Below are 14,632 nucleotides of genomic sequence, written 5' to 3' on the forward strand. Positions count from 1 at the left end.
TATTTGCTGGACCGCGATCGACCAATTTTTGGCTCAGTGGTGAGAGTTGAAGTCATTGAGCTGCCTCGACTCCCTAGAGAGAAGTCTGCCCCAGGATTTAATCACATTTAAACTCCCGAAAATTTGAAGCCTGCCTCGTTTTTTTGTTCCGACTTTCGGGTTAAATTTTCTGCTCCACCCTCCGGAGACTTCACGGTCTGATTCAGGTTATAGATCCAACTCTACGAACTTATTTTTTTCTCATGAGTTCAGTTTTTTCTTTCCATTGTGTGCAAAAATTGACATCATCCTTTTAAAAAACTTATCAACACAATTTTTTTGGTATTCAGTTGATCAACTGATATGCGTCAACCAAAAATCTTGCTTTAACAAGCTGATTGAAAAACAAACCATCGGTGTCATCTCCATTTTTTTCCTATTTCTATGACTCTTCATGACCCATCTTTTCAACTTCCTGCCCCAACAGCTCCGTAGACAGTTCTACTATCGCGTTTACCTTACGATGCTAATAATGTACATCATTTTGATTTTATACTAGAGCAAACGAGAACGTAAGCTTTTGCCCAGCGGGACAGGGTCATTTTTTGTCATTTTTCCGGCAGTTTTTTTTTTAACTGGTTTTTCTGGATGTCCCGACTTGTTAAGCCAACTGGCTAGTCGAAGCTCATTTTACGCCTCCTTGTCAAGAAAAAAAACAATGATCTCCAAAAAGTATGGCTCTCGAAAAAGTCAAAAAGATTGCGTGAATCCTTTCTGCATAAGCGGCCACGCCCTTTTTTTCATACAAAAAGCTATGATTTTCGGAAACGTCTAATTTTTCATTGGTTGACTGTTTTCTGGAATTTTCTCGCTGAGTATTCTGGCTAATATCATAGGCTTAATCGAAGTCATGCCCAGTTTGTTTAAGAAAAAAGTTATGGCCTTCAAACAAGTCAAAGTTTTCAAACTTTGATTTTTTGGAAACTTTTCACTTAAGACATAAACTACCGTGTCAATTCTCAGGTTGCGTTCAATCGAGAAACCCTGTTCTGAGCATCTTCTCTGCTTGAGCGGCCACAACTTGCTTTCTGCCGAAAACAAGTTATGGATTTTGGAAAGTCTTTTGACCGTATTTAAGAATTTTTCACTGTTTTTTTGAAACGTTTCGAATTTTCTTAATTTAGACAATCAAATCTGATATTCAATGAAAACCGGTTGCGATAATTATTCCTACAGAAGCGGCGACTCCCTAAATTGTTAAAAAATTATTATCAAGGAAAAATTGATTTTCTCAAAATTTGTTCTACTCTCACTTATTTTACTAGAAAAACAAATAAGTTTTTGGGCAAAGTCTTATTTTGAATCACACCTTTCGTGCCACATCAGTATAGCAGATTCAGTCAATATCAAACACGTACATCCAGAGCTTAAGCTGGGCCCATAGTTGTTTTTATCGAGACATATGAAAAATTAAGGTTCACCTTTTTTTCAAGTTTTATTTTTTTTCACATGTATGTGTTGTATCGCAAATGGTGCGAAGTTCCGCTTCGTCTCTACGTGAAACGTTTTTTGTTAGGCATTCGGTTTGTTTAATTGTTAATTAATGAATATCAATATCTGAAACCTCATCAATCTTCGTTGGGCTATAAATAAACAATCAGTTTAAATAGAATAACGTCAAGTTGACGTCATGAATCCGTTCTAATTGTCAAGTGTTACTCTTCGTTTTTTTTTCAGAATTAAGTTGGATTATTAGCGTAAATGAGTTAGTTGATGATTTCAGGAGTAATGAATGCAAAAAGTCACAAGTTTGATATAAACGTAGACGAATCCAGCTGTGAAGAACTTTTATCTGCCTTGATGCACACCTTGTTCTTTCACAGAAGCACTGGTCGTTTTCGCTACTCCGGAGAGAACAATTACTCGATTGGGTCCGTTGGATTTATTGACGTCGACTGCAAAGTTCTCGACCTAACATACGTCAAATCCGATTGCGCTGAATTGCATGCTAAACTTCACAGAGAAATTGTCAATTTTCATCAGCAATTAATGAAGCCTGTGAACCGTGATTCAGGAGGACAACTGCACCTCGAATTTTTCGAAAAGAGAAGACCAAGGTGGCCTTTGAGAATGGAGGAGAATATTCCATGGGAGATTTGGACATTCCAACTCAAGATGGTGGACTTCTATGACAAAGAACAATTCCTCCAGCAGCTGAGCTCTACTATCATCGAAAAAATCCTGTTAATATCCGAGGCCATTACTTCCACCGAATATGTTCCAAAAATCCCAGTCTTGTCAGATTTAAACTTAATTTTTGACACCAGCTTCACAAACTTACAGCCCTACTTGCATAGAATATACAGTACTTTTAACGACGAGACTTCCAAACCTGTTCGACAAGTTATGTCGCGTATGTTCTCAGATACTTATTTTCCGGTTTGACACGGACCAAAACAGTTGCCCTTTTTTGAACTGCTCTCACGGTTTTCTTTCAGTTGAATAGTTTTAAATTAAAATTTAGAAATCATAGATAGCTTTGAGGTGTCCAAAAGTAGTGACAGGTGAATTTTTGTTACCTTGCACGTAGAAAAAGCTCTCAGGGATGTGTTATTTTATTTCTAGATCAAATTTTGACTTTTCTTATTCCTAATAATAAAGGTCCTCCCAAATTAGTTGATGGGCTCTGTGTATATCCATTAGTTGATTGGAACGGACCTGTAACACAACCTAGAAAGTAGCAGAAATAAATTTTTGGTGCTAACTTTATAATTTCTTGTTTGTTCATTTTGGTCAGTTTGTAATAGATGTTCTCCAATTTTGATAAGTGAATTTCAGTTTTTTACTTTTCTCCCTTAAATTGTTCACTGCGATTCGATTTGTGCTAAATTTCTTAAAGTAGTTTGTTTTAGCTTTAGGGTTAGATAATTGAACGCGCAGGAGGTTACTATAGTTATTGTTGCTATTATCATTCTCTAATCTAGTCAGTTCGATTAAATGCATTTATTGAAATTAGTTAGTATTACCATAATCAATTAAATCATTTCTAAATCTAGATTTTTCTTATCAGTCTAAGTAGAGATGTGATCTGCATTCACTAGTTCTATCAATTGAAAATAGCTCACAGCAAAAAACGATTGAATTCAAATTTCATTTCTGTCTGCAGTAATGTCATTATTTTCCTGCAGAATATATATGGCAGACGCGCGGCTAGTTCAATTTTTGTTAAGCTAAGAGCGTTCTATTTTTTATTGTGTAGTTTTTTAGCAGTAACATATGGAATACATTTCTCCTGGTTACACCAAGTTTCTATTTTAGAGCAAGTCTTGAATGCGTCATTAGCTCGGAAAACTTGCGGCACCATGTTGCTTTGTGAGCCTAATTTGATCATCGCGTGGCCTAAAAACACCACCAGTTAGTTTATACATCAGAACAAAGACTTTTTATTCTCGGTGTTGAAAATAGAACAGGGAAATTTATTACTTCTCTGAGAAGAAAATGGAAATTGTCTTCAATATTCAAGGACAACGAGTCATTGCTGACCACCTGAAGCTGTTCAAATCGGCTTTACTCGGACAAGATTTCACAGCTGAGGATCTGGTTAAAGTAGTCACAAACACAGCTGTATGCACTGTGTTTGACCTGGAAACCGCTTACACTTTCGAAAGTGAAACTAGTCTCGCCACGAGTTTAGATTTATTGAAGTTTATTTGCGAGGATGAAAAATGCGACCGAAGTTCCAAATTGCAGCCTCAGGTTTGGTCATTATTCAAAGCGGCGATTCAGAAAAGTACCCGGAATTTATGTATCTGTTCCGAGTTTGGACTTGCAAAATATCTCCTCGAAAAATTGGTATCTTCCGATTCAAATGATGCTCTTGTTGATTTATTCACTGAAATACTGTGCATTATAGTTCCACAATCGATTTCAAACAATGAGTTGAAAATTATCATCAACCATTTGCAAAATGCCAGTAAAGGGACTAACATTACCTGGCCCAATAACTCAGCAAACTTGATGACAGTATTGCGCCAAGCGCCATTTCAAATTGGACCTACAGAGTTTTTTGACTTCCCAGGATTTGACCGAAGTTACATTGCAATACCCCCTATAGCTAAATGGCCTTGCACCAATGGCTATACGTTCACGACTTGGATTCGCTCGGATCCGATCAGTGATATACGAGAGGATAAAGACAAACCGTACGTGTACTGTTTTCGGACGTCCAAAGGCCAAGGATACTCTGCACATTTCGTAGGCGCTTGTTTGATTGTAACTGTGATCAAGAGCAAAAACAAAGGATACCAGTATTCTGTTAATTTTGAATTCAAACCAAGAGTCTGGTATATGTTGACGTTGGTTCACATTTATAGTCGCTGGCGAAATGGCGAGATCAAATGCTACGTTGACGGTCAATTAGTGACGACTGTTGAAGTGAACTGGTATGTGAAAGCTGGCTATGACGCATACGATAAATGCTTCATTGGGTGGGCGCCGTGCAACGAGGGGGACGATAAAATTCGTCGATACTTTTGCGGTCAAATTGGAACGACGTATCTTCTCTCATCAGCGATGGCGCAATCACAGGTCGAGGCGTTGCATCAACTCGGACCTTGTTACACTGGACTTTTTAACCAGCAATCAGATACTGATGTTTGTCTCTCGGAGTTCTACAACAATGCGATTTTCTCTCAAGGATCACTTTCGTCCGAAATAGTGTTCTCGTACAGCGCTAGAGCCTCGCAATGTCAGGTCTGCTTTTTCTCAGCAGCCTCTGCCGCGAAAGGAAAGGAAACAAACGGTTACTTCTCTCATTCACCTCACGCACAACTCCAAGGAGATGTGAAAGCGGTCACAACCCAACCGGTTTTCCACTCGCTGCATTCAATTGGAGGAATCCAAATTCTGTTTCCTCTTTTGACGCAACTCGGATTGGATCTGGACCCTTCTGCTCCTGCGAACTTCAACCCTGCAGAAGTGCTCCTGGAACTGGTTTCGAATTTACTCATGCGATCGTCACAAATAAGACAGCAAATGGTGCAATTGAAAGGATTGATGGTAATTGGACACTATTTTGTGAAGTATTCGAACAAGATTATGAGCGAAGGTCTGCTCGAAAATGTGATCTCATTGTCCAACTATTTCATACATATAAGGTCAGAAGCATTGTTGAAACATACGATTGACTTTCTGCTTCTCAATGCTAATCTCTGGATCTATGCGCCCGTCCAAATCCAAATCACATTGTTCACTTACTTGTCCACTGACTTTGCCCTCAATTGCCCGCTGTTTAAACTAAGCAGAATAAGACGTGTAAGTACCGTATTGCAGCTACTGCACATGCTGAAGTTTTACTACTGGGTTACAAACCCTCAAGCCAAATCGGGAGTCGCCCCGAAAGGAGCAGATGGTCCAAGGCCCGAGCAGACGGATATTCTGACAATCAGGTCATTCATTCTTCTGTTTCTAAAAGGAGTTATAACAGTTGATGGGAACTTTGTGGATGAAGAACACATGCAAAGTTTGCTGAACTATTTAACAACACTACACGAAGAAGAAAATATCCACGATGTTCTGTCGCTTCTGCTGTCGATAACAGCAAATTCGCCAAAACTGACTTCGCAAGCGTTGGATCGAAAATACGCTGTGAGAGCAATCTTCAAAATATTAACATCGCCGAGTGAAAGGATCAGAATTAAAGCGGCCAAAGTGCTGATTTACTACATGGCTAACATCCCCTACAAGCGGAAAATGGATATAATGGTATCTTATGGCCTGTATGAACTGATTGGCCAAAGGATGATGCTTCATTGTGACGAAATAACTTTGCCAACTTACAATGTGATGTATGAGTTTTGCACTGAACAAACAGGACCCCAGATCATGGAGAACAAACATGCTGAAATTGATTCGACAACTCCGTTGATAAATGCACTTGGGCTGAAAAGTATTGCAACTATGATAAACACGAGCAGGAAAACACTGAATGTTTTCGAGATCAAGAAAAAGTTCATTGCTGATATGATATTGCTGTTCAATCACAACCGCGAAAATCGCAGACGATTGCTTCAATGTTCGGTTTGGCAAGATTGGGTTTTCTCTTTGTTGCACATTTACCCGGCAAATGAACGTGAGAAACAAATCACTGAAATGGTTCTAGTTCTGTTCAAAATTCTTCTACATCATGCTGTCAAGTTTGAATACGGAGGCTGGCGTGTATGGATTGATACACTGAGCATTGCTCACTTTAAAGTATCAATTGAAAATTATCGAAGATCGGTGCTGGCATCTGGACATCATCATAGAAAGCACAGACGAGAATCGTGGAGAAATGATACTGACAAGAGAAGTGGTGGTGGAACTTCCGCTGTCCAAAACGGCTCGCACTCTCAGGCATGCAACAAAAGAAAAGATCTGGAAGCTGCTGAAAATTTGGACGTTCAAGCAAGTCCTGGGACCTTACCTGGGGACGTAGCAGCTGTACAATCTCAAGTATATGTTGATCATATTTTGACCAAATCCGGAGAAAAGGAGCCCAGTTCCGGAGGTTCTGGAAATTCAAATGACTCATTGAAGGTGTTAGGACTACCGCAAAGTTCGATCAATAGCTTTGTCGCGAAAAACACTGACGAAAATACAACAGAAAAAGTAGATTCAAATGAACTTCCAGATGAGAACGCTGCTGTTCAGATTAGGAAAACTGAAATTAAAGACGATATTAAACCTGAGGAAACCACGATTACCACAGACACCGAATCCTATCCAAAAGAGGTTCGGTTTTCGCCAAAAGATGCACAATCACCCAGAGCCTCCAATGAGCTGGGAGTCAAAGAAGATGCAGGAGCCATTCCAAAATCAATTCTGAAAAGCAAGCCATCGCCAAATCATAACGAGACGATTTCAGAAGGAAAAAGAAGGACAGGCAAACTGTTCCGAATTCCTCCATTCCAGTGGTCACATCTTGTAAAACGTCTTCTGTCAGATTTGATCTTTGCAATAGAGACGGACGTTCAGATTTGGAGAAGTCAAAGCAATAAAACTCTTGTCGACTTCCTAAATGCTGCTGATAATACGACATTCCTGCATAATACTGTTCATGTGATATCTCAGATATCTGACATGATTCTGTATTCAAGTGGAGGTTTGGTACCTCTGCTTCATTCGGCCACGTCGCAGAGCCAAGATAACATAGCAGCAAGTGCGGGACTCCTCTTTGACGAGAGTTTCTCCTTCGTTCACAGACTGTTAAATCTCGTAGACATTTTTGTCTACTCGGCGTCTCCTCGGTTTTCAAGTCTGGAAACAGAGAAACGTATGAATCCGGGAGGCATTCTGCGGCAGTGCTTAAGATTGGTATTCTGGGCCGCTCTTAAGAACTGTCTCGAATGTAGATACAAATTCGCCAAACAACTCGTGGCGTTTGAGAAAGACATTCCAGGTGAGGATGCAGCCGGCGATTTTCTGAGCGGATCAATTCAGTTGCAAGCTATCAACGATTTGTCAAGACTACTTCAGGATATAGACATTAGCAGAATCCGGGCTGCGATTTACAGAGAAACGGACGATATAAAACAAAGCCAAACAGTCGCTCTATCATGTGTATACTTTCTGACGCTTCTGATGGTCGGAAGGTACCAGGATATTTTGGAACCCAGCAAGGTTACGGTTTCGCCTTTTACAAAAGAAGTCATGGATTCGAACCTCGGATCTCCAAGTCTAAGAAGCCCCGGTGGTCCCAATACACCAATGTCGTGTGGCCCGGAGGAAACTAATGAAAATGATTCACCGAGATCAAATGAGGACAAATTCGAAGATGTGGATCTAGGAACTCCAGTTGCCGATGCAGACGATTCAGATCTTTCAAAAGGATCGAAAGATTCTAAAAGACGTCAAAGTTTAAATGCGGATTCTAAAAAGGCTACCTTGACTAGAACAGCTACCTGGTCTGGCTCTGAAGAACCAGAATCAGGTGACCGATTGGTGACGGCGAACGAAACAGAAACTGAGGATTTGGGACTTGGAATTGGAGCTAGTCTGGATCTGACGTCAACATCCTCAACTGGACATTCGAGAATAGAAGCTGACAGTTTTGATAAACTAAATTTTGCAGTAGGACTGAACTTCAATAAAGTGACGATGGGAAACAATATTTCAAAATATTTGGAAAATTCACTCAATGGAAGTAGCCAAGTCTTGAGGGACCTGTTCCTAGACTTTTCACAGTATTTATCCAAAACTTTGATCGGTTCACATGGCCAAGAGTTGCTTAACGAAGGGCTAATAGTCATGAAAAATAGTCAATCCGCTGTTGAGTTAGTCATGATGCTTTGCTCTCAGGAGTGGCAGAAAGCAATTCAGAAACATGCAGGTGGAGCATTTTTGAACTTAGAAAACGAAGGAAGAATTATTTCGTCATTGACTGCAGACCATTTGATTCGAGTTGCCGATGAGGCAAATGAGATCCTGAACCGAGAGTATCAAGATCAAATGGCGCGTCAGTCTGAGTTCGAGGCTCGATGTGCTACTCATTTGGCCGACAGACGAGAGGAAGAAACGATGTGTGATCGACTTATTGTTGCCTCTAGACGTCGGGACACTATATCTTCCGTCAAGTGTGTCCAGAAAATACTTTCGAGTGCATTTAGTCAAGCACTATGGGATAAGAAGTCAAATGAAACGGAAGCATTTTATAAAATTGACGCATGGGAAGATAATCTGCGGAGACGAAGAAGAATGATTTTGAATCCGAATGGAACAAGTCACCCGGAAGCGACACTGAAAGCCGAAGATGAAAGCCGAAAGGACACAGATGCTGATAAAGTGGAAGAATCGAAAAGTGCCCTGGAAGACTTAAAAGTGGAACCGATGGCGGAGAACCAAGATAAAGTTTTAAAAGAGGAAGAAGAAAATGATAGTCTAGAAGATAACGATAATGATGCTGAAAATCAATCTCATTTGATCAATATTCCCTCGACTACGAATCCAGTGAAGTTCCAAAGCCATGAATGCCTACTCATTCACCCTTGCATAACAGCACCCGGTATGCTTTCGATCACGACTAACGAAATCATTTTTGACATAGATGAAGAAAATCCACAATACAAGAAAATTGACCCATCGTTGATAGCATATTGTGATTTAACCCACATTAAGATCCCATTCACTGAAATTAGAGCCATTTTCTCACGGAGATACTTATTGCAAAATACAGCTCTGGAGATATTTGTCGCAACGCGGTCGGCAATTATGTTCAATTTGCCCGATATAGCGGCTGTGAAACAGGCTGTTACCCTTTTGCCACGTGTTGGCATCGGCACTAAATTTGGGGCCCAGCAAACTAGAAGATACTCTATGGCTTCAGGCAAAGCATTGCTCAAGTTAACCAACATGATGGAAAAATGGCAAAAGCGGGAAATTTCAAATTTCCAATATCTGATGTTTCTTAACACAATTGGAGGTCGCACGTTTAACGACTTAAATCAGTACCCTGTGTTCCCTTGGGTTATAAAAGACTACGATTCCGACGAGCTTGATTTAAAATCGCCGGCAACTTTCAGGGATTTGACCAAACCTATAGGAGCTCAAGATAATCGACGAGCAGAAGCGTTTCGAGCCAAGTATGAAAAATGGGAATCGGATACAGTCCCTCCGTTTCACTACGGAACACACTATTCAACCCCTGGTTTTGTTCTAAACTGGATGGTGCGATGCGAGCCGTTCACTTCGATGTTTCTGAACTTCCAAGGCGGTAAATTTGATCATGCCGACCGAACATTCCACTGCGTGAAACAAGCGTGGTCAAACTGTCAACGAGATACTTCAGACGTGAAAGAACTTATCCCAGAATTGTTTTACATGCCTGAAATATTACGCAATAGAAATAAACTGAAATTCGGCAAGCTAGAAAATGGAGAAGTCGTCAATGACGTCATTTTGCCCGCCTGGTCTAGCTCGCCCGAAGATTTCATTCGAAAGCACCGAATGGCGCTAGAATCCGAGTTCGTATCCTGCCAGCTGAACCATTGGGTAGATCTGATATTTGGCTACAAACAGCGCGGTCTTGAAGCTGAAAAAGCAGTTAATGTTTTCTACCATTTGACCTATGAAGGGTCGGTAAATTTTGATGCAATCCGAGATCCAGTATTGTTGGAAGCTTTGCAGTCACAGATTAGGAGCTTTGGAACAACCCCAGTGCAATTGTTGACCGAACCTCATCCTCAAAGAAGTTCGATATTAGTTCTGAATCCTCAGTTGTTTAAGCAACTTAACGAAGCGTCTGAAGGGCACACAGTGAAGTTCCTGTCCAATTCGCCAATAGTTCACGTTGCCGCAAATACTCATCAAAGTTTAAATTCACCCGCTTGTATTGCATTAGCGGAAAACATGTCTTACTCTATAAACAAATGGGAAAACCCGAACTCTGTGGGAATTCTTGCGAAGCACATGGTTCAAAATCAGAACCTCGAAAACGAAAACCACACTAATTTAAAGCCTCTGCACGTAGATTCGATGCAAGTCAATTCAACCCAAGCAAGTTATACTGGGCGAAAGTTGTGCTCAGATTTACTCGATACAAATTTCACGGTGCAGAAGAACAGTTTTGTAGTGACTTCTGACAATGTTTACGTTCTAGTTTGTGGCTTTTGGGATCGTAGTTTGCGGGTTTTCAATCTGGAGTCGGGAAAACTAGTCCAGGTTGTTTTTGGACATTATGGAATAGTAACTTGTGTTGCCAGGACTGAGAATCGAACCGGTGGTAACTGCCATGTAGTTTCGGGATCTGCAGACAACACACTACTAGTTTGGGAATGGAACTCGAGGTTCCAGTGTATAATGGGTGAGAAAACAATACCCGGGGAGTACCCAATGGCCAAAGCAATCTTGATGGGTCACGAGAGCTCAGTCAAATGTGTTTCTACTTCATCTGAATTGGGAATAGTAGTATCAACTTCAGACATATCACATGTTTTAGTGCATTTAGTCAACGGGGAGTTCGTGAGGCGAATTAAGTTACCAGAAATAGATAATCAACCTAACTGTTCTGCCATTTCGAACATTCTCCTGAACCCAGCTACTGGATACATTTTTGTAGTATCGAATAAGAAATCGTCACTTTCTGTGTTTACAACTGATGGTGTGCTTTTGGCTAGTGAAAACGAATTCAAAAACGCAAGAATCAATGACGTTTCGGCTTCTTTAGACGGCGCCTTTATTATAGTAGCCCGAGACTCGAACTGTCTCCAAGTTTACAGATCACATGATCTAGAATTTTTGTACGATTTCTCACCTCAAAGCCAAGATGGAGTTTTAAATCTGAACATCAAGTCAGTCGAGCTCAGTTGGGATAACAAATTTGTTTTGGCGGGAGTAAGCAATGGGGCTCTCTGGGTACTTCCGGTGAATTTTACGCGTTGGTACCCTGAATATCATGAGCAGTTAAACTATAGTAGCCCTGCGTCGTTGACACCGACCCACAAAGTTGATCCCGTCATTCCCAAAGCAGCTTCGGAGAAGAAAAATTAGGTCATCGGAAATTGATGCTAGCCAAATAGGTTTTTTTTTTTCAAAATTGTTCAATGAAAAACGCAATTATATTTGACATAATAGTAAATGCTCCATTTTCTGATTCATTCTAATATTTGCATGCTTTTTGTGTTATCTATAAATGTCAAAAATGCTCTGTTTTGTAGAAATTAGGTTTTGTTGTAAATTTAAAAGTATATATCCCCTCCAAAAGTTATATAATTAAGCTGCTAGCTTCATTTAAATATTTATAAATGGTATTTGAATTGATTATTAAAAGTTTTGAATGCTTTAGTGCGAAAGTTTTTGCAAGTTTCACTTCGTGCTTAATTGTGATGTATGAATATTTTGCGAACTATGTTGAAAATTTCTTCTAAAATCTTTCTTTTCTAATAAGATAATACTGCTTGCTTCTGTGGAAGAATCATGAAGTATGATAAATACTGTTAAACCTTAAAAATTTATAGTCTATCTATAAACATGTTATTCTGGTGTCACTTTCGAATAAAATGACGGAGTGTTTAGGATAGCTTTTTAGTGTGCGTTTTATCGGGTTAATTTTGGTGATATTTTTGGTGGAGTTAAATTATATAAAATTTGATCTTCCGAACTATTTCTGTCCACCTTAATTCACAAAATGCTCAAAATCATGACTTTTGTTGCATAGCACGCCAGTATTTTGGCATTTGCGGTTTAATAGCATTTATTTTGTTCGCTTTTTAAAGTGATTTTATGCCGCAGTTATGAAAACGGGTCTAGGATAACAAGCTGACGGGATTTTCAGCCGAAGGGATTTCAGGCCGAAATATAAACTTTACAAGCACATCAAAACACTATTTTCCTATCTGTAAAATGTTTATTTGCAAAAATTTAGGCAAGTTTAGTTCAGATAAAGCGTTCTTCTTAACTATGCACAACTTAAGAATGGTATCAGATAATTAGATAAGCATGATTTTGAAATGCATAAATTAGACACATTAAAAAACGTTCAACAATGTTTTAAATTTAAATATTCCCTAAACATCAATTAGAGGCTCAAAATCTATGAAAAACCCAATAACGTAAAGAAAGCTCATGAAATTGAGAGCTTTTTTTTCAAAGCTTAGATGCTTAGTTTTATGTTTTCTTGCGTTTTCAATCTACCGTTTGCCATTTTTGCATGTATTTGCGAAGTGCAGCTTCGCCGCTGTAAAAACGTTGATGCCTCTAAAAGTCTCGATACGTTTTTGCCCATTGGCTCTTTACTGGACGGACTGACATGTTTAAGAAATTTCTAAAGTGACGTGGTTGAGGTATCAATCTGATGCCGCGTTAAAACTGTTTCTTGTTCATGATCATTGAATTGGAAATTCAAGGTCAAGCTGAGTTTAATACCAAATAGTTTAGTAACAGTTTATTATTGTAAAATTAATTCCCTTTGACTTGATTGAACGCAAATTGTTCGAGATGCGTGAATTTCGAATTTTTTCAAATTTATAATATAAATAGATATTGGCTCTGCCAATCAAAAACACATGTAAAGCTTGAATTCTTTTTTGCTAATTTTAAAAATTATAAAATGTCAATGAACGTAGTAAAGACACTTCAATATGTCGTGATGATTTTTTTGGGTTCTTTTGTGAGTTGATTTTTTGCTGTTTGACTTCTGATTTCTTTCAAGTTCAGCTCATATTCATATGCTAAGAGGAGGTCCAATTTCGGCGTACAATTGAGAAAGCTGAAACGCGGCCAAAAATGTGAAAGTTTCGAAATTGGATTTTGATTTTTTGTTTTAATTAAAAAAATATCTATTGATCCAGTTTTCTTTTTAAAATGTTTGAAAAATGATTTTTTTGTCAAAAAAATAAATCCTTAAAGATTTTTGAGCGGTTAATTGATATTCTTTAATTGAACACTGTTTTGTGTATATAAATCATATGCTCTAGTAGTTTTTTCAAAAGATTCCAAGCTTTTTTTATTAGTCCCCATTGTTACTGGTTATTGTTTCGGCCACTTAAATTGGGGAGGATTTTTGTCTCGGATTTTTTTATAAAAAAATGTTGAACCGTTTTCCACGCAAACTTAGGTATCACAAATAATCATCGGAATAGGTCGGGTGATATATCTTATGAAAGACCTTTAATTTTCAACCTTTTATTGATCATATTAAAGCACATTTTGTCTTAAAATCATTTGATTTTTAGGAAGAAAAGCTTCTATTCAATATCGGTGAAAATGTTGTTTTGTCTCAAAAAAAGCTTTATTTTAGCGCACTCTTTGGAATAAAATATACCAAATAAAGTATGTCAAATATACCGAAATTAATATAACTATCGAACCCACCTAAGTTATAGGCCTTTCCAGATCTTTTTATAAAACCACTGACAAAAATGACAAATTTCAAGAAAAAAAAAACGAAACTTTTTATGCTTTAATTTAACCGCTCAGCAAAGGGTTAACCTTGTTTTATTTACATATTTCTAAGACAAAATTCTCTCCGAATGTTTTGCGGCATTGATTTTGAATTTTGTTATTTGCGTACTTATTTTACTTATTTTTTAAATAAGGAAAAATAAAGGTTCTTCGTTGCGTTTTTTTTCGCTTGTGTGCGAAGCACACCTTCGCCTCTTGATCATTTTTTGTTCAAACGGTTTAAGGTTTAAAATGCTGTTTGATAATAAAAGGTTTTTTGAAATTGTATGGGGTTTATTTTGTTCCGACAATTGAAACTGAGGACCAATTTTGTATTCGGATTAGGGTTAAAAACTTAATTTTTTTTGCAATTTTTCTTCAAGACTATGGTCGGAACATTCTGTTTTGTTTGCACAGTAACCGGCTATCCCTGTTATTATGCATTTTTGTACTTCTTAAAAAAAACTTAATTTCTCAAAACTGCTCTCTGAATTTTGAAAAAGTAGTACTTATGGAAAGTACTTATAGTACTCATGCGAAACCTTGCTCCACTTTCTAAAGCCTTCGAAAAAATCTTTGGGGGAATTTTTGACACACTTTTCAAATCTGGGATTAAGGGGTACAATCGAACTAAAATGTAGCTGAAATCTTCCCTGCATAAGCCGCAAAGCCTAAAAAATTTGAAGCCTCAAAAAGGCTTTGTTCTACGCTTGCGTTCAGATCCCCTTACCACACCAAT

General features: G+C 38.5%; 2 protein-coding genes across 2 annotated transcripts; both read left to right on the forward strand.

Moving 5' to 3' along the window:
* The first annotated feature begins 1,723 nt into the window (after positions 1 to 1,723).
* On the forward strand, positions 1,724 to 3,034 carry LOC134839539 (autophagy-related protein 101-like). The gene has a single exon (XM_063855130.1). The coding sequence runs from the start codon at positions 1,753 to 1,755 to the stop codon at positions 2,422 to 2,424; it is 672 nt and encodes a 223-aa protein (XP_063711200.1). The 5' UTR covers positions 1,724 to 1,752; the 3' UTR covers positions 2,425 to 3,034.
* A 242-nt stretch (positions 3,035 to 3,276) lies between these two features.
* LOC134840233 (lipopolysaccharide-responsive and beige-like anchor protein) lies at positions 3,277 to 12,071 on the forward strand. Its single transcript, XM_063855970.1, has one exon. The coding sequence runs from the start codon at positions 3,478 to 3,480 to the stop codon at positions 11,500 to 11,502; it is 8,025 nt and encodes a 2,674-aa protein (XP_063712040.1). The 5' UTR covers positions 3,277 to 3,477; the 3' UTR covers positions 11,503 to 12,071.
* The last annotated feature ends 2,561 nt before the right edge of the window (positions 12,072 to 14,632 follow it).

The sequence above is a fragment of the Symsagittifera roscoffensis genome, chromosome 2, assembly GCF_963678635.1.
Source record: "Symsagittifera roscoffensis chromosome 2, txSymRosc1.1, whole genome shotgun sequence".
NCBI classification, from domain to species: Eukaryota; Metazoa; Xenacoelomorpha; order Acoela; family Convolutidae; genus Symsagittifera; species Symsagittifera roscoffensis.